General features: G+C 50.8%; 7 protein-coding genes across 7 annotated transcripts; 2 read left to right on the top strand and 5 right to left on the bottom strand.

Annotated features, from left to right (window-relative positions):
• Positions 1–2,675: 2,675 nt before the first annotated feature.
• JN550_011856 (uncharacterized protein) lies at positions 2,676–4,533 on the bottom strand (the record flags this gene model as incomplete). The annotated part of the gene is made up of 2 exons (XM_049310267.1): positions 2,676–4,233; positions 4,301–4,533. The coding sequence occupies 2 exons, from the start codon at positions 4,531–4,533 to the stop codon at positions 2,676–2,678; spliced, it is 1,791 nt and encodes a 596-aa protein (XP_049166138.1).
• Positions 4,534–5,849: 1,316 nt separating this feature from the next.
• Positions 5,850–7,686, bottom strand: JN550_011855 (uncharacterized protein; the record flags this gene model as incomplete). The annotated part of the gene is made up of 4 exons (XM_049310266.1): positions 5,850–6,096; positions 6,148–6,251; positions 6,311–7,311; positions 7,371–7,686. 4 exons carry the CDS (start codon positions 7,684–7,686, stop codon positions 5,850–5,852), a joined length of 1,668 nt encoding a protein of 555 aa, XP_049166137.1.
• A 444-nt stretch (positions 7,687–8,130) lies between these two features.
• On the top strand, positions 8,131–9,031 carry JN550_011854 (uncharacterized protein; the record flags this gene model as incomplete). The annotated part of the gene is made up of 3 exons (XM_049310265.1): positions 8,131–8,555; positions 8,607–8,748; positions 8,810–9,031. 3 exons carry the CDS (start codon positions 8,131–8,133, stop codon positions 9,029–9,031), a joined length of 789 nt encoding a protein of 262 aa, XP_049166136.1.
• A 443-nt stretch (positions 9,032–9,474) lies between these two features.
• JN550_011853 (uncharacterized protein) lies at positions 9,475–11,095 on the bottom strand (the record flags this gene model as incomplete). Its single annotated transcript, XM_049310264.1, has 3 exons — positions 9,475–9,837; positions 9,894–10,937; positions 10,991–11,095. 3 exons carry the CDS (start codon positions 11,093–11,095, stop codon positions 9,475–9,477), a joined length of 1,512 nt encoding a protein of 503 aa, XP_049166135.1.
• A 1,029-nt stretch (positions 11,096–12,124) lies between these two features.
• On the bottom strand, positions 12,125–13,533 carry JN550_011852 (uncharacterized protein; the record flags this gene model as incomplete). Its single annotated transcript, XM_049310263.1, has 3 exons — positions 12,125–12,860; positions 12,982–13,139; positions 13,195–13,533. The coding sequence occupies 3 exons, from the start codon at positions 13,531–13,533 to the stop codon at positions 12,125–12,127; spliced, it is 1,233 nt and encodes a 410-aa protein (XP_049166134.1).
• Positions 13,534–14,223: 690 nt separating this feature from the next.
• JN550_011851 (uncharacterized protein) lies at positions 14,224–15,454 on the bottom strand (the record flags this gene model as incomplete). Its single annotated transcript, XM_049310262.1, has 2 exons — positions 14,224–15,377; positions 15,430–15,454. The coding sequence occupies 2 exons, from the start codon at positions 15,452–15,454 to the stop codon at positions 14,224–14,226; spliced, it is 1,179 nt and encodes a 392-aa protein (XP_049166133.1).
• Positions 15,455–16,811: 1,357 nt separating this feature from the next.
• JN550_011850 (uncharacterized protein) lies at positions 16,812–19,348 on the top strand (the record flags this gene model as incomplete). The annotated part of the gene is made up of 6 exons (XM_049310261.1): positions 16,812–17,183; positions 17,231–17,959; positions 18,054–18,215; positions 18,367–18,756; positions 18,808–18,983; positions 19,039–19,348. 6 exons carry the CDS (start codon positions 16,812–16,814, stop codon positions 19,346–19,348), a joined length of 2,139 nt encoding a protein of 712 aa, XP_049166132.1.
• Between the last annotated feature and the right edge of the window lie 2,139 nt (positions 19,349–21,487).

Genomic DNA, 21,487 nt, shown 5'->3' with positions numbered 1-21,487 from the left:
GAACGGCCGAGTGTACGAGGGCGTGCCGGCGGGTTATACGGCCCTTGCAAGAAGGCCCGGCAGTGGTCATGATGAATTCAACGCCACCTACTTTCCCGCCAGACAGACCGGCTCAACCGACACGACTAACATCAGAAGCGATTTGGGGTCCGACGTTGGCTGGCAGAAACATGGCCGCAACTGACGATGAGCTGCGAGAAGGAGCTTGGTCAAGCGCGTGCTTGGCCGGCATTGGTCGGCAGCAGCACTTGCCTCCACGTCTCACCAGCAATGTTCCCCAGCTCCATAGATCTGGAGCACCCGGATGATTTGGTCTGTGAGGGCTGGGAGAGAATGGAACAGGACGTCCTCAGAAGAGGCTCGAATTGTGGCGTCTCCTGAGCTGTGACTTCACCTCTTCAAAACCCCCGTCACCAGGGGTCAGGTCCATAAGAAATCACTTCGACCTGGAGTGGCAGAATCCTCCTCGAATCACCTTATCCATCCATACCGGCACCCCATCGGCTAGGCCAGCTCTATGCTGGCGGGCATGCGTGTCACACCCAGTCCGTGAGGTTGAGCCAACCTACGAAATCAAGCATCCTTTATAGCGGCCTGCTGTGCGGGTAGGCGGCTCTGCAATTGCTGCTTCAGTACATATCTTGACTGCATCGACCGAGGTACTGTTACACAGACAATCGATTTCATGTCGAAATGGTCCGCATACTATTTTAAGTTCAAATTAACAGTACCCGAACAAATCTTGAACACTCTCGGTCCCTTGGGGAAGAGTTGATGGCCCTGACTATATAGCACTTGACGTCAGCTTCAAACGTGTTGAGTGTTTTTATCAACGAGAAGAGCCGTACGAGGAGGTCAAGGGGCTATATGAAGGCGAGTTCTAAGGTAGCATAATCATTTATATAATTTTGATCTATAATCTGCAAGCCACTCAGCACGATCTGGATGCCGGCCAGCAATGTAACGGGTCAGAGATAGTTAAACTTGAAGAGTTATGTACTACCAGTATGCAAGTATGGCGGTTCCATCGAATACGCTTGATGTGCCCGTATAATTTGCCAACCCGTCGGAGCCGCAACCTCCATGTTTCTGTGTTTCTACCAGTTTCGTCGCCTTCCGCACCAGCACAGGAGAAATACCAAAAGGATGATACCAACACCACCACCAATTACCGCACCCCACGCTACGGCATCCATGTGTGTGCCGGCGCTTCCATCAATCCGAATAGTGGTACTGTTCATGTTGGGGTCATCGCGTAATACAAGTCCATATCCAAGAAGATTGGCGACGCCTGACCTGGGCTGGAAGCAATCGCGTGCAGTTCTGTTTCGTGAGGCTATGATAGGGGCTCCGACTACCATGCTGGCAGTGATGAAGAGAGTTAGCGGTAACGGCAGGAAATGCATCGTCTTTTCTTGATTTCAACTGGTGCTGGCACTTGTGTTTCGTTTTCCTCCCACGTGTCGTAGATTAACAACGATAGGGTATGTGATTTGGTTGGGCACTGTTGAATATTTCTCTACGCAAGAGAGCGGCTGAAGCTGTTTCAGGGGTCGCGTGAGTCACACATTTAATAAGCCGCTGAAGCAGCACGACGATGGTTTGTAAATAACATCATCATTGTTCCGATGAGCAAATGGAAGATTCCGTTCTACACCTGGAGCAAACAGGGCATCAGCGGCTGGACAAAGAAAGACTTTGTTTGTTTGAGAAGCAGCATTGTCAGCCAAACCTCCTAGGACGTTCCACGCGTTAGCAATCAGCCTTGTGTTGGTTGTTCTCGTAGATTTACTCGGGTACATGTTCTCAAATTCAATAGGGACTAACTACTCGATCAATGTCAGGCGCTTCATCGCCACTTCTGGGCATATTGAAAAGGTCAGCCCGGTTCTACCTGAACAGAGACTATGTATCACCATGGGCTTTCTAGAAAATGCAGTGACTACACGGTTTTGAGGGCTTTCTGATCGTTTTGGAGAATGCTTTTAGCTCGACAACTGGAGTGCAGCCGAGAGTTCACCGGTTCCTGCTAACCAACACAGGAGAGTGATCATAGTTTCTTTGACTCGTAGACAAGATCAAATCCACAGGCCTCAGAAGAGCAGGGGCTCATTGTAATTTTGTTCCTCTTATTACAATGGGCATTGTATTTCTCAAACTATATGTAGTGCTCTTGAATTGGGGATATGCGATGATCAGAGGTAACAAGAAAGCCATCTCGCCAGTTCATTACATGCCACCCCAAAAAATATCTCAGACATCGCCGTACGATATGCTTTCGCATATGACCGAGAATACATTTATCGACGTGGCGATGTATCTACACGAGGTGGGGATGGAGGTTGGCATGAGCTCCGTGGACTACTTGCTTGTTTCTGTGGTAGTATTGACAGCCTTGAGCGTCATGCTTGGCGTATTTGTAATACTCATCAGCATCTGGCGGTCTGATAACATGCATAGGTTTGTGGACTTGGAGAAAGGTAAGTACAAGGGTAGACATCTGAAGGTCGAGTAAGCGCAATAATACTGCGCATAGGATTGCGTAGCCGTCTACCGCTCAATTTAGTATAATAAGTAGTATTCGCTCAAATTTGTTCAAATTCAATACAGGTTTGGAATATACCATATCTACATTCACAACTGCCAGAGGTGTATCCGCAGCGGGGAGTTCAAAATCATAGTCTGGACTCTTTGGGTGCTGGTGTGGCCGGATCTTCCTGCTTTCCAGTGAAGTTTACCATCTGCCGCCCAACTTGAGTTCCACTCTTTGAGAGGAGCTTTCTGCGACCAGCCGTTGACAGAGGCGCGTCATCATCGTGGTCTCTGATATAGAAGGCCCAGTCTGCCGTATCATCAAGCTCTGTCTGAGAGTATCCATTTCCAAGCCACGCGAACCTATTTCCCGTATACGTCACGTCAAAGTCGTCTAGGCGAAGGTCGTTCATGCACTCAATGTAGTGCAAGGTCGACCCGGGCCATAAAGCAACGACCGGGCCGTCAGCTCTAGGCTTGTACCACGACCGGCAAGGGTCTGCCCAAACTGTTCTGGTCATGAACCAGTCTTTGTAGTCAATGAAATCCTGCACCGCTTTCTCCTTTGGGGAGAATGTCCTGATGTTGTTTGTCTGGAGGCGGTCGATGAGCTTGCACATCCAGTCTGCCTGTGCTTCAATGGCAGACAGTACAGGCCCATTGCCGATCGGGCTGTTGGGACCTAGGAAGATGAAGTAGTTCGGGAAGCCAGCAGCAGCCACTCCGAGGTAAGACTGGGGGTCGGCTGCCCATTTGTCTTGAAGGTTCTCGCCCTTGTCCGAAACGACTGGAAACCGAGGCTTGAAGGACGTGTCAAACCCAGTTGCGCAGATAAGGACATCTACTGGATATTCCTGGCCATTGTCACAAAGACAGCCCCGTTCAGTGATCTCATTGATCTCGCCATAAACAACCTCAACGTTCTCTTTCGTGAGAGACTCCAGATAGTTGACTCCCGGCGTTAATCGGCGACAGCCGACACTCCATTCCGGGATGAGCTTCGACTCCAAGTACTCATTGCCGAGCTTCTCCTTCATCTGGCCAAGCATATACTCGTGCGTTTCTATATTGACCTGATTGTTCTTCAGGAAGATACCGAACTGTCCATTGAGTCCTGTCTCGATCTCCTTGCGGTAGTTTAATAAAGAATTCGGCTCGTTAGCAAACTTCTGTCTTTCTTCCTGAGAATATACATGCTGTTCGAGGCCTTGCACCGGAGATACCCATGTTGGCTCGCGAATGAAAGTCGTCACTTTGCTGCACTTTTCCCGAATGGCAGGAAGGACTTGAATGCCAGAGGACCCATTGCCAATCAGGCCAACATGCTTGCCGTCCAGTGTTACCGAGTCATCCCAATTGGCTGTATGCAGCAGTGTACCTCTGAACTTCTTTAAGCCGGGGATCGCTGGCCACTTCCAGTTGTTCAGAATACCACCAGCGTTGATCAGCAGATCACAATGATCACTGATGATGGTGCCCTTCGTTGTATCCTTGATTCTGACGTCATAGCCGCCACGATGATTGTCCCAGTATGCACCAATGACTTGGTGGTTCAGCCGGACATATTGAAAGAGTCCATATTTCCTTGCAAAGTTCTCGTGGTAGTCGTAGATCTCCTTTGCGGGTGGGTATACAGACGACCAGTCCAGCTTAGGCTCAAAGCTCCAAGTATAGTTGTGTGAAGGAACATCGCAAGCGCATCTAGTTGTAAGCAGGCAGATCGGTTAGATAATCTCAAGCAGAACAGTGAGTTGTGAGCAGGCCTTACCCAGGGTATCTGTTCTCCCACCAAGTTCCTGCAACAGCTGGGTTCTTCTCGTATATCGTCAGGCTGAAGTTATTGAAATGCTTTTGCAGCTTGTAGGCCATGAGGAGGCCTGAAGCCCCAGCGCCAACACATATTATCCTAATGTGCCTCTCTGCATGAATTGGGCCTTCCAGCCTTCGAGAAGCATCTCGTTCTTGCGGTCCGTTGGCCTGGGGCAAAAGTAGATCTGCCATAATGGCGAATGAGGATGCGTGAGTTTTATCGCGTTACTCGAATAGATCAGCGCGACCATATAGTAAATTCCACGTGCTGGGAAGAAACTCGGAGAACGAAAGGGTACGCTACAGATAATGTCTGTTAGACGTCCAGAGAGGGACGTCCACTGCAGTATATAAGCAACGTCCCGTTTGTGGCCCCTTCCAGAACTCGGTGTATATCTTTAGGCACGTGCCCACGACCCATAGCCGGAACTAGTCACGAGCAAGGGAACACAATTCCAGAGACGGGAATCAACACAAACGTGGGATGAAAACGCTACATTTAGTGGCCCAACCCTTGCTAGCAACGTGTTGCAACAGAGGGGGCGTCGCTTACTATACATATCCTAGCGTCAAGGTTACGAATCATGCAGAACCCATGGAAAGATCGCTCCTGACTAGAAGAGTCGAAGGGGGCGAGATATCTGCATGACTAGCGCAACTTCGTTAACTCTGTCTTATTTCACTGCAGTCTAAGCTAGCCAGAGCTGGAAGTGGTGGCGCCGAGGGTCGTGGGGAGAACGAACTCCGGCTAAAGCCCGAGATCTGCTGGTGGTGTTGCAGGATGAACATACTTGTCTTCAATCGCTACATGTAGTACCTGCGAACTTTGCAGGGGCCGTTCAGCTTACGAGGACGGTTCACCCTGCTGGGTGACGTTTCCCGGGCCAATGAAGACGCTCCACACGAACCCGAATGGGATGTCTACGCTCCCCCACAACGTGGCCACCTCTCTCCAGCAGTACAGGTAATCCCCCATCTTTACCTCGGATGGGTATGTAGCAGTCAGCCCATGCGAAAGCATTGCTCGGCCGCTCAGACACCATGGACTATGTACATTTCACTCAGATATTACCCGGGTACCTAGCTATCCATGCCCGACAAAATGCCCCACAAAATACCGACTGAAGACTAAGTGAGTGGCTCTATGCTTTGGGGTAAAACCCACATGACATCAGGGATTTGGCATAGTGCAACAGAATTGCGTTTAATTTCGAACCTCCTACCGTGGCTACTCCTGAGAACACAGCAAGTAGAGCTCATTTCATGCCCGGTTTATGGGGTAATGATTGAGATCAGCACGTACACAACGGGTATTATTCTAATGAACCAGTAAACACCGATCTAGCCGACAGAAACTTCAATCTCACCCTGCCTCTCCAGCTGCCCTGAATTGCATCCAAGAGGCAAGACTGTTGGGCCGCGTCTTGTCTGAATATTCAGAAGATCGTGCTCGGAGACCCAGAAGGGCCCGATGTAGAGGGTGATCCACTCCATAGGTTATAATAATGTTATAAACTAGGCCTGAATGTTTTCTGCGCCTCTGTCGCATCCCTCTTTGCCCAGTCACGCATCGTCTTCCTCTGAATCTTTCCACTAGCTAGTTTCGGTACCTCGTCCACGAAGACAACCCCTCCGGTAAGGAATTTGTGCTTTGCTACCCGGAGCTTGATCCACTCCTGCACATCTTTGGGGGTGACTCTACCTTTCGATGCCTCATGGATCACGACGTAAGCCCGAGGAAACTCTTCTCCGTTTCTGGATTCACGTGAGTTACGTCCACGCCCGTGAGGGGGGCAAGATACCTACAGGGTGATTCCAACTGCTGCGGCATCGGCGATGTGCTCATTCTCGAGGAGAATGCCTTCGAGTTCTGCGGGTGCAACTTGCAATGCGTTCACTTTAATAAGCTCCTGTCAAATTGTGTTAGCATCACTGAAGATCGCCACGATCGCCCCCACTAGACCCTTACCTTTTTCCTGTCTACAATCCAGAAAAATCCTTCATCGTTACAGACAGCGACGTCGCCTGTCTTCAGCCATCCGTCTTCATCGAGAGATTCCTTCGTCGCAGCTTCATTTCTCCAATAGCGCATCATAATATTCGGCCCCCTGACGAGCAACTCGCCCGGCTGTCCTGAATCAACATCCTTCCCATTATCGTCCACCAGCCTGGCCTCGCAGTTTGGATCAAGGCGACCAACGCTTCCATTATCGTCCATAATCCCGCCAGGTACATGTAGCGCACCGCAAGTTACTTCGGTCATGCCCCAGCCTTGGTTGATCTGAATCTTGAAGCGCCGCTGGCACTCATTCTGCAGTTCCTTGGACAATGGTGCTGCACCGCATATGCAGTCTTTTAGACTTGAAAGATCATACCGTGCAGTCTCAGGTCGCTTTGACAGCATTACCAATATAGGCGGTGCCACCTGCAAACTAGTGATGCGGTACCGGCCTATGTTGAACAGAAACTCCTCATACCTGAACTCTGTCATGATATAAATAGGAACTCGAAGCTTGACCGACATGAGCATGGTGTACAGTTGGCCGTACGCATGGTACAGTGGTAAAAATCCGATCCATCTCTCTTGAGGCCTAGACCCAAAAGGATAGGGCTTGTGCGCGTACCTCATGTAGACAGTCTGCTCAACATTGGCAATCAGGTTCGCATGAGAGACACAGACTCCCTTCGGCAGGCCCGTGGTTCCTGAGCTGTAATTTATTGTGGCAACTGTGGACTTTGACTCCTCTGGCCTTAATTCCGGCCATTGGTAAGACTCGCCCTCGGCCTCTGTGCCAATAAAGGTACGCCAGTCTGGAATGTCGCCTAAAACTTCGTTTGGAATATCCGAAAATTGAAAGATACGGTCTCGTGGGAAGTCGGCCTTGGCTGCCGCTGCTACCGCCGTTTTGACGTGGTTCGGGTGCACCAGGAGCGCCTTCGTGGCCGTGTTTTGGATCTGGTGCACAAGTTCTAAGGTAGATCCAAGTTAGAAAGACATGCAGTCTTGTCCCGTGTGGACCCCAACTCACCAGAGACGGTATAGGCCGGATTGGCCCCACTGAAGACGTAACCGGCCCCAACTATACCAAGATACGCCACTGGCACGAATATGTGGTTTGGGGTGTATATCATAACGACATCACCCCTTTCCAATTCAAGTCTATCCAGCCCCAGTGACAATCTTTTCACCCATCGTAGTAAGTCCTTTGGAGACAGGTTGTGCTGAGGGTTCCTGCTGTCGATCCACAAGGGCTCGTCGTAGACAGCCTCGCCTCGGGGGAACAGATAAGAAAGAACATTGCTCTGAGGAATATCAAGAGATGGGTAGGGTGATGAGAACACCATGATTGCACTCGCAGGGTAAAGAAATGAACAGCCGCATGATCCAAGAGATCGGATCAGACATGAAACAAATGTCCCCAGCGGTATAAATATCTTGAGCCACCGCGAAATAAGGTTTGATAGTAATCCTCTCCGACCGTTCAGCTTGCAGCTATTAGCCGGCTACTTGGTCGTTGGCCTCGGGGTGAGGCGCGGGGTAAGTAGGACCGCTATTATTTCCCCAACTTCATGGTGGGACTACCCCCGCGACAGCGTTTCTTGGTTGCCGAAATACCCACGGTAAGCAATCTTAGTGGCTGAATGCTTCCAGCAAGCGGACCAAGCCATTGGGAACGACACCGCAATGCAAGTACATAGGCAAGCAGTCTCTGGGGTTCAATCAATGGTCGTCCTTCAACGTCCTCCGGAACTGTTACACTGTTCTCAGCTTTCGGCCAGTCGTCAGTCATGTCGCAGCTCCGTGAATTTGAATCCATCTTTTCGCTCGAAGGTAAGACTGCTGTCGTTACTGGCGGATCAAGAGGCCTCGGGCTTCACATCGCAACTGCTTTCCTCCTATCGGGCTGCTCTCTGGTGATCGTCACCGCGCGAAAGCTGGAAGGGGCGCAAGGCATCCGCCAAGCAGTCGAGAAACTTAATGCACTGCCCAGTATACGGGGCAAGGCGATTGGCCTGGCAGCCAACGTTGCCGACTCAAAGGACATTGTCAGACTTACAGGAGAAGTCAAGAAGCTGGTCGGTGACAGGGGCTTGAACATTCTAGTCTGCAATGCCGGGGCAGCTTGGGGTTCCAAGTTTGAAGATGCACCACCAAGTAGTTCAATCAAGATATTGGATCTCAACGTCCGGGGTATATTCGAGTTGACACAAAAGTGCGGAAACATATTGACAGTTGCCTGGATCACTGCTGACGTCTGATGCAGCTTCTTACCCCTTATGACGCAGGTTGCATCGAGATCCGACCCATCGAGGCTGCTCATAATCAGCTCAACTGCAGGGACCAATGTTCCACACATTGGTGAGCATGGAACTATCATGTACTCGACGTCGAAGGCAGCTGCCGACGTATGTTCTATTCTGTAGCATCTGTCCCCCACAGCAGGCAGGCGCTGACATCTCTTAATAGCACCTCGGGCGGAATTTGGCTGTCGAACTCGGCACGAGAAACATCACATCCAATATCATTGCACCGGGCTTCTTCCCGAGTAAACTCGCCCAAGGTCTCATCAGTAATCTTGGCGGTGAGGAGAGTCTGAGCAGAGATAACCCTCTTGGGCGTCTAGGAGAGCCTGAAGACATTGCTGGTGTTGCCACCTTTTTGTGCTCTGCAGCAGGTAAATATGTGTGAGTGCATCCATTGACAGTTTCTGAAGGCGCAGTCTGATGAAGCATTAGGAATGGTGTTAATGTTGCCGTTGATGGTGGCGCTAGATTATCGGCTGGCCGGCTGTCAAGGTTATGAAGAGATAGATCGAAATTGACAAGCTTCAACAGTGTAATTGGTCATCGCGGGGTCTAGTATGGGCCCAAAAGACACGGGACAGCTGAATTCTATTTCCTTCGCACTGTGTGTGGTAGGAGGCGACGAGTTCGCTTGCTCACCAGTGGATCTTTCTTTCCTCCTTTCCTCATTTGTTTCTTGCCCAGAGGCTGCTTATGCATTCATATCTGCAGTTTACTCAGACTACGCGCGGCCTCTTTATGACTGAAATCAGATCGAACTTGACTAGCACCATTACCTTTCGGATGACAAAGTAGCAAAATAACCCTGCAATATACGATCTATGTACACTAATATGTTAGATTGATCATGACAGTCTTCGGTTCGGTGAACATGCGGAGCGCGTTGATAGCATTCTCGCGTCCGCTTCCGCTCTCCTTGCTTCCCCCAAACGGTGCTGTCAGGAAACACAGCGACACACAGTTGATTCCAACCATACCACTATCAATCTCAGTGGCAACACGCATCGCCTTGTTGATATCTTGTGTGAAAACCCCCGCCATGAGGCCGAAATTAGTATCATTGGCTTTTGCAATGATCTCCTCCTCTGTTTTGAAACTATTCAACACAGAGACGGGGCCAAAGATCTCATTGCGCGAAATTTCAGCGTCTGCTGGAACATTTGTAAAAACTGTCGGCTCGACGAAAAAGCCCTAGGTCAGTGTTAGTTATTCCTGCTTATTTTGTCTGCAATCAAGTGTGCACATACCTTATCTCCAACTCTGCCTCCCCCTGTCAGCAGCGCACCTTGAGATTTTCCACGTTCCATGAACCCTGTAACCTTTTCGAATTGGACTTTGTCGACCAATGGTCCCATAATGGTGGAATCGTCGTCGGGATCACCAATCGCTTTAGCCCTCTCCTCCATGGCCTCCTTGTACCCATCCGCAAACTTATTGTAGATACCCTCCTGTACATACACCCGGCTAGCTGCAAAGCATACTTGCCCGGAGTTGCCGCAAATAGCATTTACACACCAAGTTATAGCATTTTCGAGATTGGCATCGTCGAAAACCACGGCGGGGCTCTTGCCGCCGAGCTCAAGCGTGACACGCTTGAGGTTACTTTTAGCGGCCATTTCTTGGATCTTGCGACCCGTTGCCGTGGATCCAGTGAAAGAGACCTTTCGAATCTTCATGTGGCTAGCAATCAAGGCGCCTGTTGTCCCATCGCCTGACAAAACCTGAAAAACACCTGGGGGGAATCCAGCTTCTTTTATCAATGTACCGAGAGCAAGAGCCCCGAACGGTGTCTTCTCAGAAGGCTTCAGGATGAAGCAGTTTCCAGTGGCAAGTGCTGGGCCGGCCTTCATGCCAACGTTTCCAAGCGGCCCATTCCAGGGGATGATACCGGCAGTGACACCCAATGGCTCGTTGCGAACAATCTTCATGAAGCCGTCGTCCGCCGGATAGCTTTCACCAGCAAACTTGTCTATCCACCCTGCAAAATAGCGCAGCGCTTCCGAAGCAAGGTTCACCTCGAAGGAACCAAACGACCCGAAAGGGGCACCCAATGTAAGGCGAGTTAGCTCAGCAAACGTCTTGCCATTTTGCTCAATCAAGTCAGCTAGTTTCAGCATGCAATCTCTCTTCACTGTTGGTGGAGTTTTTCTCCAGACTGGGAATGCCGCCTGTGCCGCGGCAACAGCAGTATCAATATCGTGCTCGCCTGCCAACGAAACATCATTTGCAACTTCTGAGCCATCTTTTGGGTTGTAGAGCTTGAGCTTCTTTGAATTCTGAGAGTCGACGTACTAAAGGAAAATCAGTCTTGTTGGCAATTATCTTGATAGATGCTAAAATTTACCTCGTTATTGATGAACAGTTGCTTGGGAAGGTTTGAGCGGTTCCAGGGAAATTTAGATGCTGCTCCACCGACTACTTCCTTCAACGAAGCTCCTAGGTGACTCATGATTGGTTGGTTCGTTCTACAATGTCGGAAACTAACGAGACATTCAGAATGCGAAATTTTGCCTGTGGTGGACAACACAGGTTATATTATGAACAGGTTCCACATTTCATGCATTTAAATCTAGTCGTCTACCTCGGAATGTATAGGACTCCACCCTACAGCATGACTGACAGTAATGCATGTGGTCCATTTCCATGTCCAATGACGAAATGCCGCAACATGTGTGCATCTTGGCACCCGGATCTCCTCATCTCCTCGAGCCCATCGATGTACTTAGACCAAGTACCTCACAAGAGGACGGGGTAAAGAGACGCGGTCGCAGACTCTTGCCGTGGAAGCTCCCCCGCATAATTTGTACGAAGCGGGTTCTATGCAGGGTTCCCGCTATGGAGCAAGTGGGGGTATAGTGCCAGGGTTAACTATTTCCGTCCGAGTCAGGAATGGCAACCAGCGTCGTGCAACTGACTCGGGGCACATCCTATGGCGGCACATTCGACCGAATAGTCTAGGCTGGGTTTTCCCGAAGTAGAGTTTTCAATGTTATCAAGGCTCTGAGTCCAGTGTAGCGAGCTCTTGTCTCGAGGAGGGGGAGGGGGGACTAACCACGTCTGGAAATATATACCTTCAAAAAGATTAACTACCCCATTATCAAACCAACCTTAGAGGCTTTGCGGGAGGAGATACCACCACTGTGCTACGGTGGCAACCTAGGAAGTATCAAAGAGTAGTAATTGTGTCAGGATATAGCGATGTTATTGGCCATGTCTTTGGGCCAACATCTAGAATAAATGGAAATTTGTCCCCAGTGAACTAAGCCGAACCAAAACGCCATTCCCTTTTAGTCAAAAGTTTCATATTTCTCCCCGTATAGTTCAGCAAGCTTCCTGTAGCGTTCCTGATATGATCTGTGTCTAGAGATATATTGTTCGGCGGTTTTCATTTCTTCTCTACCGACTTGATGTCTGTGTGCGGCGTCAGGCCCATCGGCAACTCGGACGAACCTAGCATAGGTCCACTGCAGCAACACTGTTAGCGAATTTCCACCCCGCCAAAATTGTGCTCGCTTGAAAGGGATAGGATTACCATCTCGGGCAAGGGAGTATGCTGAGTCAAGCCTTGCCCGCCATAGATTTGCATACATTCGTCGATCCATTTTGCAGCCATCTCGGGAATGAGGATTTTGCTCTGAGCGATGCCACGTTTCCCAGCCTTGTTGCCGTGTGTATCCATAGTGTCAGCGGCATTGAGAACTACAAGCCGAGCGGCATCCAGCTCAAGTCGCATCTGAGCAATGCGCTCAATGTTCGAGTCAAAATCGCCGATGAACCTACCTCGGGGCTTCTTTCGAGGGTCGTTACATCGAATCAGTGCTAATTCGTAGGCCCGCTCGGTCTGCCCAATCAGTCTCATACAGTGGTGGATGCGACCAGGACCAAGCCTTCCCTGAGCGATCTCGAAAGCTCTCCCTTCGCCTAGAATGATGTTTTCTCGGGGTACTCTGACATCCTTGTATAGGTATTCTCCATGTCCATCCGGAGCATGATCATAACCCATAATGCTCAGATTTCGCAGCTGAGTAATCCCCGGGGTATTGCAAGGAACGATAAGCATTGAGTGGCGTCTCCATCTGTCAGGGTTCCCAGGATCGCTGCAACCCATGAGGATGTAGAAGGATAGGTCTTTATTCCAGAGACAGTTGCCATAGAGCTTCCGCCCGTTGATGACATAATCAGTTCCGTCACGTGTGATCCGTATACCGACCTGTCTTAGAGGCGCAGAAGAATTAGCTGGCCATCGGGTGATCTCCAAAATGACCTAGTAGCCAGAAGAAGGGAGTTGTAGCGCGGACAATTGCCGTACTAGTAGAACTTGCTGTCAGTACTCACGTGGCATCCGAACTAGCAACATCGGGCTCAGTCATTGAATACGCAGACGACGCAGTCCCATCCATGAGGGGCTTCAACCATTTTGCCTTTTGTTCCTCGTTGCAGTATTTCGCTAATAGCTCAATATTCCCAGTCTCGGGTGCGTGGCAATTCATGGTCTTGGCCGTGGTCAGCAGGCGGACAATGATCCCATTTGCGGTTGGCCTCTCTTACCTGGGCGGCCCAGTAGCACCTTCCCATGATTTCTGCGCAGCAGGAGTACTCAAGGTTTGTGAGACCCGGACTTTCTTCGAAGTGGTTGGGCAGGAAAAGATTGAATAATCCTTTTCCCTTGGCCTTCTCCCTGAGCTCGTGAATGACGGCTGGCGTGGTCCACCGCCTGCCTTCAAGTTGGGCTTTCACGATAGGCTCACGAGGGATGCATTCGTTCTCAACCCAGTCGTACACGGCCTGTATTTTCGCGATCGCTAACGGGGAGAGCTTCTGTTGCACCCACGGTGGAAGTCTATCGAAGGCAGGGCCTTTGGGCACTGGGTTGACAGTGGGATACATGGTGAATCAGAGGATGGTCCTGGCACTCTGGAAATGGTTCAATGGAGAAAACTACAGTCCGGGCAGGCTACGGGGCTCGACTTTACTAAGATTGTATAGATGATTTGCCTCATTGCAATTTCGATTAGTGTTTCAAACAATTAGACGAGGTTGAACTAGTTTGGAGATGACCCCCCGCAATGTCGGATTCTTGCCGCGGTTAGAGGCTGTTCCAGCACACACCAACTCTGGTGGGGATGCCCAAACCCGACCGGGCCTACCTAGGTACCTCACGGTAGAGAGCCGCGTAGCCACAGTGTCCAGTGGGGACATAACATCTACGAGGCCATACCAGGGCTTCATTGGTGTCTCCAACACAGGTTTCTCTACAGGAAATCATCAATTCGCCTTACGTGAACTTCTTGCAATAGTATTGCTGATCAATTAGGATGATACTCGTAGGGGCACATGTACGGTGCAAGCAAGTCACCTGTTAATTGGTACTGTCTTTATTTCAGCTTTTGCTTTCAACATTCACGATGTGCAATTGATGACTGGGTACCTAGGTAGTATGCAGCTCCATATGGCCCGTGCACTAACATTATCGCGGATCAGACATACTCGTAAGGCATACCGAATATCAACTTCTAAAAAACACCCTGTGGCCTCTCTCTGATGGATCTAAAGACTGAGAATAACATCGCGCCTGGCCTATGGTATAATCTTCGCTCGGCGGAGTCGATCAAATGCAGTCCACCATACTCCCTTGGTGTCTGTCTCTATTCGGGCATTGCCCATCATCTCATGACATTTTGACATATCGAGCTGTCGGTCAAAGTTAAGCATCGTCATGATGAAATATGGATACCCTTTTAGGCTGCGGTCGTTTCCCACGCGCCCCGTTTTCAGTGCATGCTTCTTTTCCAGCGCTTGCCATTCCGAGAAATGATCCGCGAGATACTGGACCGGCTGTGGCCCGGAGCCACCGGCGGGCGGCCCGACGCCCTTCAGGCCAAAGTACTCACAGATCACTGGCCACTTCACACTCCATGACGAAGGGTTGGCATTAGCCGCAGTGTTGTACTTCTGTTCGGATGTAAGCTCTGGATGCAGAGAAGCATAGATTGAGGTTTTGGCGACGATGTCCTGGGTGCTGTCGTTGCTGAGATTTTTGTATGACTTTTCGGTGCCTGGAAAGGCCACTTCGCTGCCCTTTCCGTTTAGTTCGACGCAGAGAGCTAGGTAAGTTGATAATGCTTGCGCCATACTGTAGATGTTGTTGTTGGGCACAAAGCCGACTATGATGTCTGGGATCACCTCGCACCAGGTCCACGGCTTCCCTTTCGACATGCTGGAAAGCATATCTGTTTGGTTATAGTAGAACATCTGGGAGGCGTGGGGCTCTGGAATTCTTGGCAGGCTCTCCTTGAGCGGAAGGTCGTTTGGGAACGGGAATTCATCAAGGAGATGTACACCATACGCTTTAGTACCAGTCGGTAGGACGACAAACTTGAGCGCAGATGAAATATTCTCAATGGCTGTCACCGCCCTCCGTATGAGGTCGACATTGATAGAGGTCTCTTTTTCGGGGTTCTCGTCCATGATGTACGAGAAAAAGTACACGTGGGTTATTTCACCAGCATGTTGTACTCTTTGCTTCAATTCTGCTTCCAATCCATCTTGTCCTTTAGCTGTCAGGAGATCGATTCCACTGACAACTTCCAGTTTGGAACTTCTAGGCCACATCGCATCATCGAGACTCAGAGGTCGGTTGGTAAGAGCAGTCACGGAAGAAAACGTGTCTTCTGTTGGGTAGCCGTTAAGGATTGCGTTCGTGATAGCCCATCCAGTGATTCCGCTCGCGCCTAGTAGGTGTCAGAGCATGAAATTTCCTATGCCCTGGGCTACTTGACTTACCAAAGACCAGAGCATGATTAGCCATGATAAGGTTTTGTTCCTGGAGCACCAGTACGTTTCAGATATAGCGGCTTGTGCAGAACGATTTTCTTGCGGCCATAGAGAATAATCAGTTAAAGATTTAGAAGTGTGAGACCTTCGCAGACTTGGACTCGGATTGATAAGGTATTTTTCTACGCGCAGCGCGGGGTTAGAGCACAGGCATGAGAAAAAGACCGTCGCCTAATATGGCGTGGACCTATGTTGGCTATATAGATCCGTTACCAGTGCGCAGTTTATACATGAGGCGAACGCTTGGTTAGCCCCGCCCCAGACTTGTACCTCGTTTGATTTCCTCGCCGGGTGCAGAGCTGGGGCATCCTCTTCAGGCATCTCCTGAGACCGGGTCATTTGTCCCAACAAGTATCGAGCTTGCTATGAGAACGCGGCAAGACACCTTGGTGAGAGTTTTCGCTACAACAGAAGGACTATGCCCACAGTGACTGAGGTCGCACCGATCGTCGCCGCCCGGTTACTGTACCCCAATAAGCGAGGTGTGAGGGGAGCTTGGAGATCGTAGGCGTCGCGTCTCGAATTGCTGTGGGGAATCCCAGTCCGCCTAACGCTTTCAAATGTCTCGAACTGAACACATTAGCTATGGAAAATCTTACCCAGCTCAACAATACCCTAGAGCTCCAGAATTAAGTCTGCGAACGAAGGACGGAAGCCTCCCCAAAAATGTGACGTGATAACACGTTATATTTGGTCTGCTTACTGCGTTGAAACATGGGGCAATTAATCTCCCAGGTAGCGTTGGATGTTTCTCAGCTTTGCATGCACGCAAGCGCTGGTATCTACCTTGACAAAGAGTATGCTGCCTCGGTGCTCCTAAAATTTAGAAAATATGACAGCTTCTCCCACCTGCTAGACTCGGAAATGGACTTCCCCCAAAGGGGATGTGGTGCAGATGCATGGGTCCTCAACGTCAATCTTACCTAGGGTCCGGGAATACTCTACCTTATAGGGTCACTGAAGATCTACCCATGTAACACAGAACGCGGAGATGAAAGTTCGTGCAATGTTGTACCAATCACATCTCTACATATGATGAAACTTTTAAGGGTGTAACTGTAGAAGGTTTAAGCCGACCCTCGTGCCGGAAACGTATATGCTCTGCGAAGCCAGCTAAATACTCGTCACGGCCACTGCTTCTTCAATACGTGTTGGAGATTTTGGGTTGTACATCACCTCGTCCAAAAGGTCCTCTCTAATACATTATTTGTTTCATATTGGGGCGTACTATCTTTGCCTCAATCTTCGACAGATTAGACCAACGCGGCTGACGCTCGTATTTCCTCTGTTTACTACTTTTCGTCGAGTTAAACTTGGAAGAAACCTCTAATATGGCGCCACAAGCGGCCTTGGAACCCGAGGTAGTGGTCAATGGCGAGGGAAAGCCAGTTCCCAACGATATTGCCCCGACAAATGCGGCTGTGAAACAGGTCAACAGCAATGGTATAGTTGCTGAGGCTTCAGAGTTCCATTACCCACCAATTATACAAGAAGCCACCCGGTACACTGTCCTTAAACAGTATCACTCGAAACCTACAAAACTGCGGGTTGCGTGTATTGGCGCTGGTGCTTCTGGCCTCTGCTTGGCCTACAAGATGGAGAGGACGATGGTTCAAGGTTCATGGGAGCTTACACTGTTCGAGAAGAATGCGCACTTTGGAGGAACTTGGTATGAAAACACGTACCCAGGCGTGGCATGCGATGTAAGACTCCTGCACCTACACGCGCAGCACCATAATAACTGAAGCAGATCCCATCACCCTTGTATACCTTCTCATGGGACCCCAAACCAGACTGGACCCACTATTTTGCTTACGGGGACGAGATTCAGAGATATTTCGAGGATTTCGCAGAGCGACACGGATCCAAGAAGTATATGAAGCTCAATACAAGGGTTGTCGAGGGTCGGTGGGACGAGCAGAAAGGGGTTTGGTGCCTGACCTTGGAGGACCAAGTGACCAAAGCAACGTGGCATGATTGGTGCCACTGCCTCATCAATGGAACGGGGATCCTCAATAATTGGAAGTGGCCCGAGATTGCAGGATTGCATGATTTTGCAGGTCCAAAGATGCATTCCGCTGCCTGGGATCACTCCGTTGACTTTGCGGGAAAGACAGTTGGTGTTATTGGTACTGGCAGTACGAGTGTTCAGATTGTGCCAGCGCTCCAAAAGGAGGCCCAAGAAGTTAAGGTCTTCATGCGGTCGCCAACTTGGATCTCGCCGCCGTTCGGCGGCGGTGTGTTGGAGCAGGACTTACGAAAGGGCCAAGAGGGTAATGCGCAGCCGGGCAACAGACAATACAAGTTCACGGACGCAGACAAGGACAAGTTCAAAAGCGATCCTGAGTATTATCTCAAGTTTCGTAAGCGCATAGAAGCCGAGATCAACTCCTTATTTGGCATGTACCAGCAGGGTTCAGAAATGTCAAATGCATTTCGCAGGGCAAGACAACCCAACCCGACCAACGGAATATCGCAAGTACTAACTCGTGCAACTCCAGGAAATCAAGGCGGAAATGGAACGAAGGATGGGACCTGGCCATGAGAAGCTGAAAGAATTCATCATACCCAAGTGGGCACCCGGCTGCCGCCGTATTTCTCCAGGCGATGGCTATCTCGAAGCCCTGGTGCAGTCGAATGTAGAACCGGTGTTCGGCAACATTAAAGAAATAGTCCCCGAGGGGGTCGTCACTGAAGGCGGCGAGTTGCACAAAATGGACATCCTAGTCTGCGCGGTGAGTCGTCCAAGGGATCGCGTTACTTCTCCTGCACACTACGTCTACGTCCATATAACCCAGCTGTGTTTCTGGACACCTGCATGCTTTACAGTCATACCAAGTCAGAGGCGAAACAGAAAACCAACTAACTTGTCCTTGCGCACGACAGACTGGTTTCAATGTTGCGTTCCGTCCGGCTTTCAAGCTTATCAATGCGGCTGGCCACACTTTGGATGAGGACTGGGGCGACAGCGTCAACCTGTACTTGGGGGTATCCGCTCCGCGGTTTCCCAACTACTATACCATCGTAGGACCTGGCGCCACTTGGTCGTCGGGAACACTGCTGCCATCGATCGAGACGACGATTGAGTACGCAATCAAGACCATGAAGAAGATTCAGCACGAAAATATCCGGTCGCTGGATGTCAAGCAAGATGCACTAGACGACATATATGCCCATTTCGACGAGTTTCACAAGACCACGGTATTCCAGGAGGAGTGTCGTAGCTGGTTCAAAGATGGAAAGATCAAGAACAGAATATACCTGTGGCCTGGCTGTGTAAGTCAGCCCACATTCCGTTGTCTTTTCTAGTGTTAACCTTTATTCCAGACAATCCACTTCCTGAAAACCATCAAGGAGCCTCGGTTTGAGGACTACGATATACGGTACCGTTACAGCAACCGGTTCGCGTTTTTGGGGAACGGGGAAGTCAAGGCCAATGTAACAAAAGATGTAGAGGGCTTAAGTACCTATGTGCGAGGCTCCGACCACGAGTGGAACGTCGAGTAGGCGCGAGGCTACGTCGAGGCAATGGTCTCGAAGCGTGAATATGCTCTATAGACAAGCGCTAAACGTTGCCCTGAGTAACAAGGCGGATAGAACTTCAATCCACAGCTATATGCATATACTCTTCCTTGGAAGATTATCGGCCGGCACATTGTTCTTGACTGGCACCGCACCAGCTATATTGGCATTGAGCCAGAGCTTAGGCAGAGGCCACAGAGTCAATGAGCCTATACGGCATCCTCAGCAGACTCGTGCGGGCCGCGCTTCTGACAATCGTACCGGTCTCGAGATCATGGCAGCTGTGGTGTGCCATGCGTCCAAAACCGTCGGAGCCAACGGCCATTACAGGGACTCGCAGGCATGACTCTGACAACAAGAGACTGCACTCTCCCCACTTACAAGGTCAGCGGTCCGACATCAAGATGGACCGAGTATCGTGATCGGCGTGCTTGGGCGGAATCTCCAAAATGAACCCTCCTGCCTCATGCCTCATTACCATACCCCCATAGTGGGCTTGCCAGACCATCGGAGGCAGGATGCCGCTAGGGTGGTTGTTGAACCCTGGCAAGCTTGAGGCATCTTGGTTCGTACTGTGGACGCTGTTCGTTCTGAGCCCCCCCCCCCCCCCCCCCCAAAATTAATGGAAACGCGGGTCACCCAACGCAGCTGTTGTTCGATACGGCGCCAAGAATAGCTGGGAAGGGGCAGAGACAAGGCAGGATCCTGGCCTGCTTCCCAGGGGCTTAGTTGCCAGCCAGCCAGCGACTCACTTACGGGCTCGTGGGGCCCTGCGGTCGGCCCCCTTGAGCGCTTAGCTCGGTCTTACTATCCATTCTCCCCACACTCACCCCGCATTCTTCATCCCAGAGTTGCATTCGCGAAAACGCCGGGTCGGGATCCTCGTAGTTCCCGACAGGTTGGCAAGCAGATGGACTTCATGTCCCCAAGTCGACTGAAAAGGGACGCGCTAGTCCTGAGATACCCCCAGATTGCCTCCACCTTAGGACGCGAACTTTGTCGACAAAGCCGCCTTTACCCCATCGGAACGTCACAATGCGACGACAATCCTTGAACCCCACAAGCCCCAGGTGTTTGTGTGGTGTTCTGGCGCGCACTGGTCTATGTATGTTACATGGCTCCCCAGTGACAGCAATGGCTTCGGGGAGTCAGCTTACCACGCTGGCAGCGATGTCAACAAGAGTAGAGCAGTCATCCGCGGAGGACAAATGGAGTCTGGAAAGAAACTCGCTGATCACGATTGCCTGTCTCTGCTCTGTGTCGTCCAGAGACTGTGCTTGCTACCTAAAGAAACGGCCAATTCCCTCCCGCCCAAAGCTCCTTTGATGATGTGGTCCCCAGCCCTTACCAGCCAGCCCAGCCTACCTCGAGAAGAATCCTTACCTTGCAGATGCTTAACGCCGCGGTGCGGCCGTCGGGACGCTAGAGTCGTCACTCGGCGGAGCTATTGCTGCACACGAGTCATAATGATAGCTGGATCCGTGGGGGATTGATTCGAGTTGGCTGGTCAGGGAGCTTGAGTTACAGTAGTTTGAGTGAGTTCGTGTCCAGACTAGTCAAGGTATGCAGTATGGTATGTGGTATATATGCGGGGTAGCCCTAAGACCCGCGGGCCATCGGGTTTTCCTATGCGGGTGATCCTGAGCAGTCAGGACCTAGGTACGTACCTTCACTCGCTCCGTGTTAGAGACAGACGACAAAGCGCAAATAGCCCCGATGGAACACGCACGAGGCTTCCGAAGGCGTCTAGGCATGCACAAAGCCCTTGGGCCTATCTAATCACACTGGACGGAGGGCGTCCCTCGCCAGCACGTGAACCCCGTTGGAAGCACGGCCCAGTCTGGGGAGTGGAAGCCTGGGAGACCCGGCTGTTTGAACGGCATCAACACCGTCAAGATACCGTCGAGTGGCGTAGGCTAGGCTCATTCGAACAATGATAAGATCCAGTAACCGGCTTCCTGCCCACGACGAGAACTCCGTTTCGAGAACAATGCCGAACCCGCAACCAGTCCCCGGCTACAGTAAGCTGTGTAACGCTTGGGTCACGTCAGTATCACCGGTAAGGACTGTATAGGCCTAGCCATGTCCCAACCTGCCGACGGCCCCCGGCCCCAGCCCCGAACCTCCTTGGTGTTGTGGGGCCTAGGACCCTCTATTCGTCTTGCCTCCACCATTTCCCCAGGCTTCATGCAAGCCTTATGGCTTGGGGTTGCGGGATATGTCACCATAAGTTCCCTAGACGTAGGACGCATGAAGACTATGTGGCGTGGCGGATTCCTCGTGTGCACCTAATTGAACCAATGATGGGCTCAAGGACAATAAGTCGCGAGCGTAGCAAGGAGAGTGCCGAGCAGGGGTGGACCAGGCTACTCTTAATCGATGGTGGGGATGAACGACGGGGTGGCTATTTCGTGGGGAGAGACCCTGTCGTTCACCATGTCCAGGTATTCCCCTATCGCTTGGTGTAACCAGGCTCATAATTACT

This window comes from Neoarthrinium moseri (assembly GCF_022829205.1).
Source record: "Neoarthrinium moseri strain CBS 164.80 chromosome Unknown scaffold75_Wmoseri_CBS_16480, whole genome shotgun sequence".
Classification (NCBI taxonomy): domain Eukaryota; kingdom Fungi; phylum Ascomycota; class Sordariomycetes; order Amphisphaeriales; family Apiosporaceae; genus Neoarthrinium; species Neoarthrinium moseri.
The sequence above is the reverse complement of the archived record's forward strand: the minus strand, read 5'-3'. Positions and strand labels throughout refer to the sequence as shown.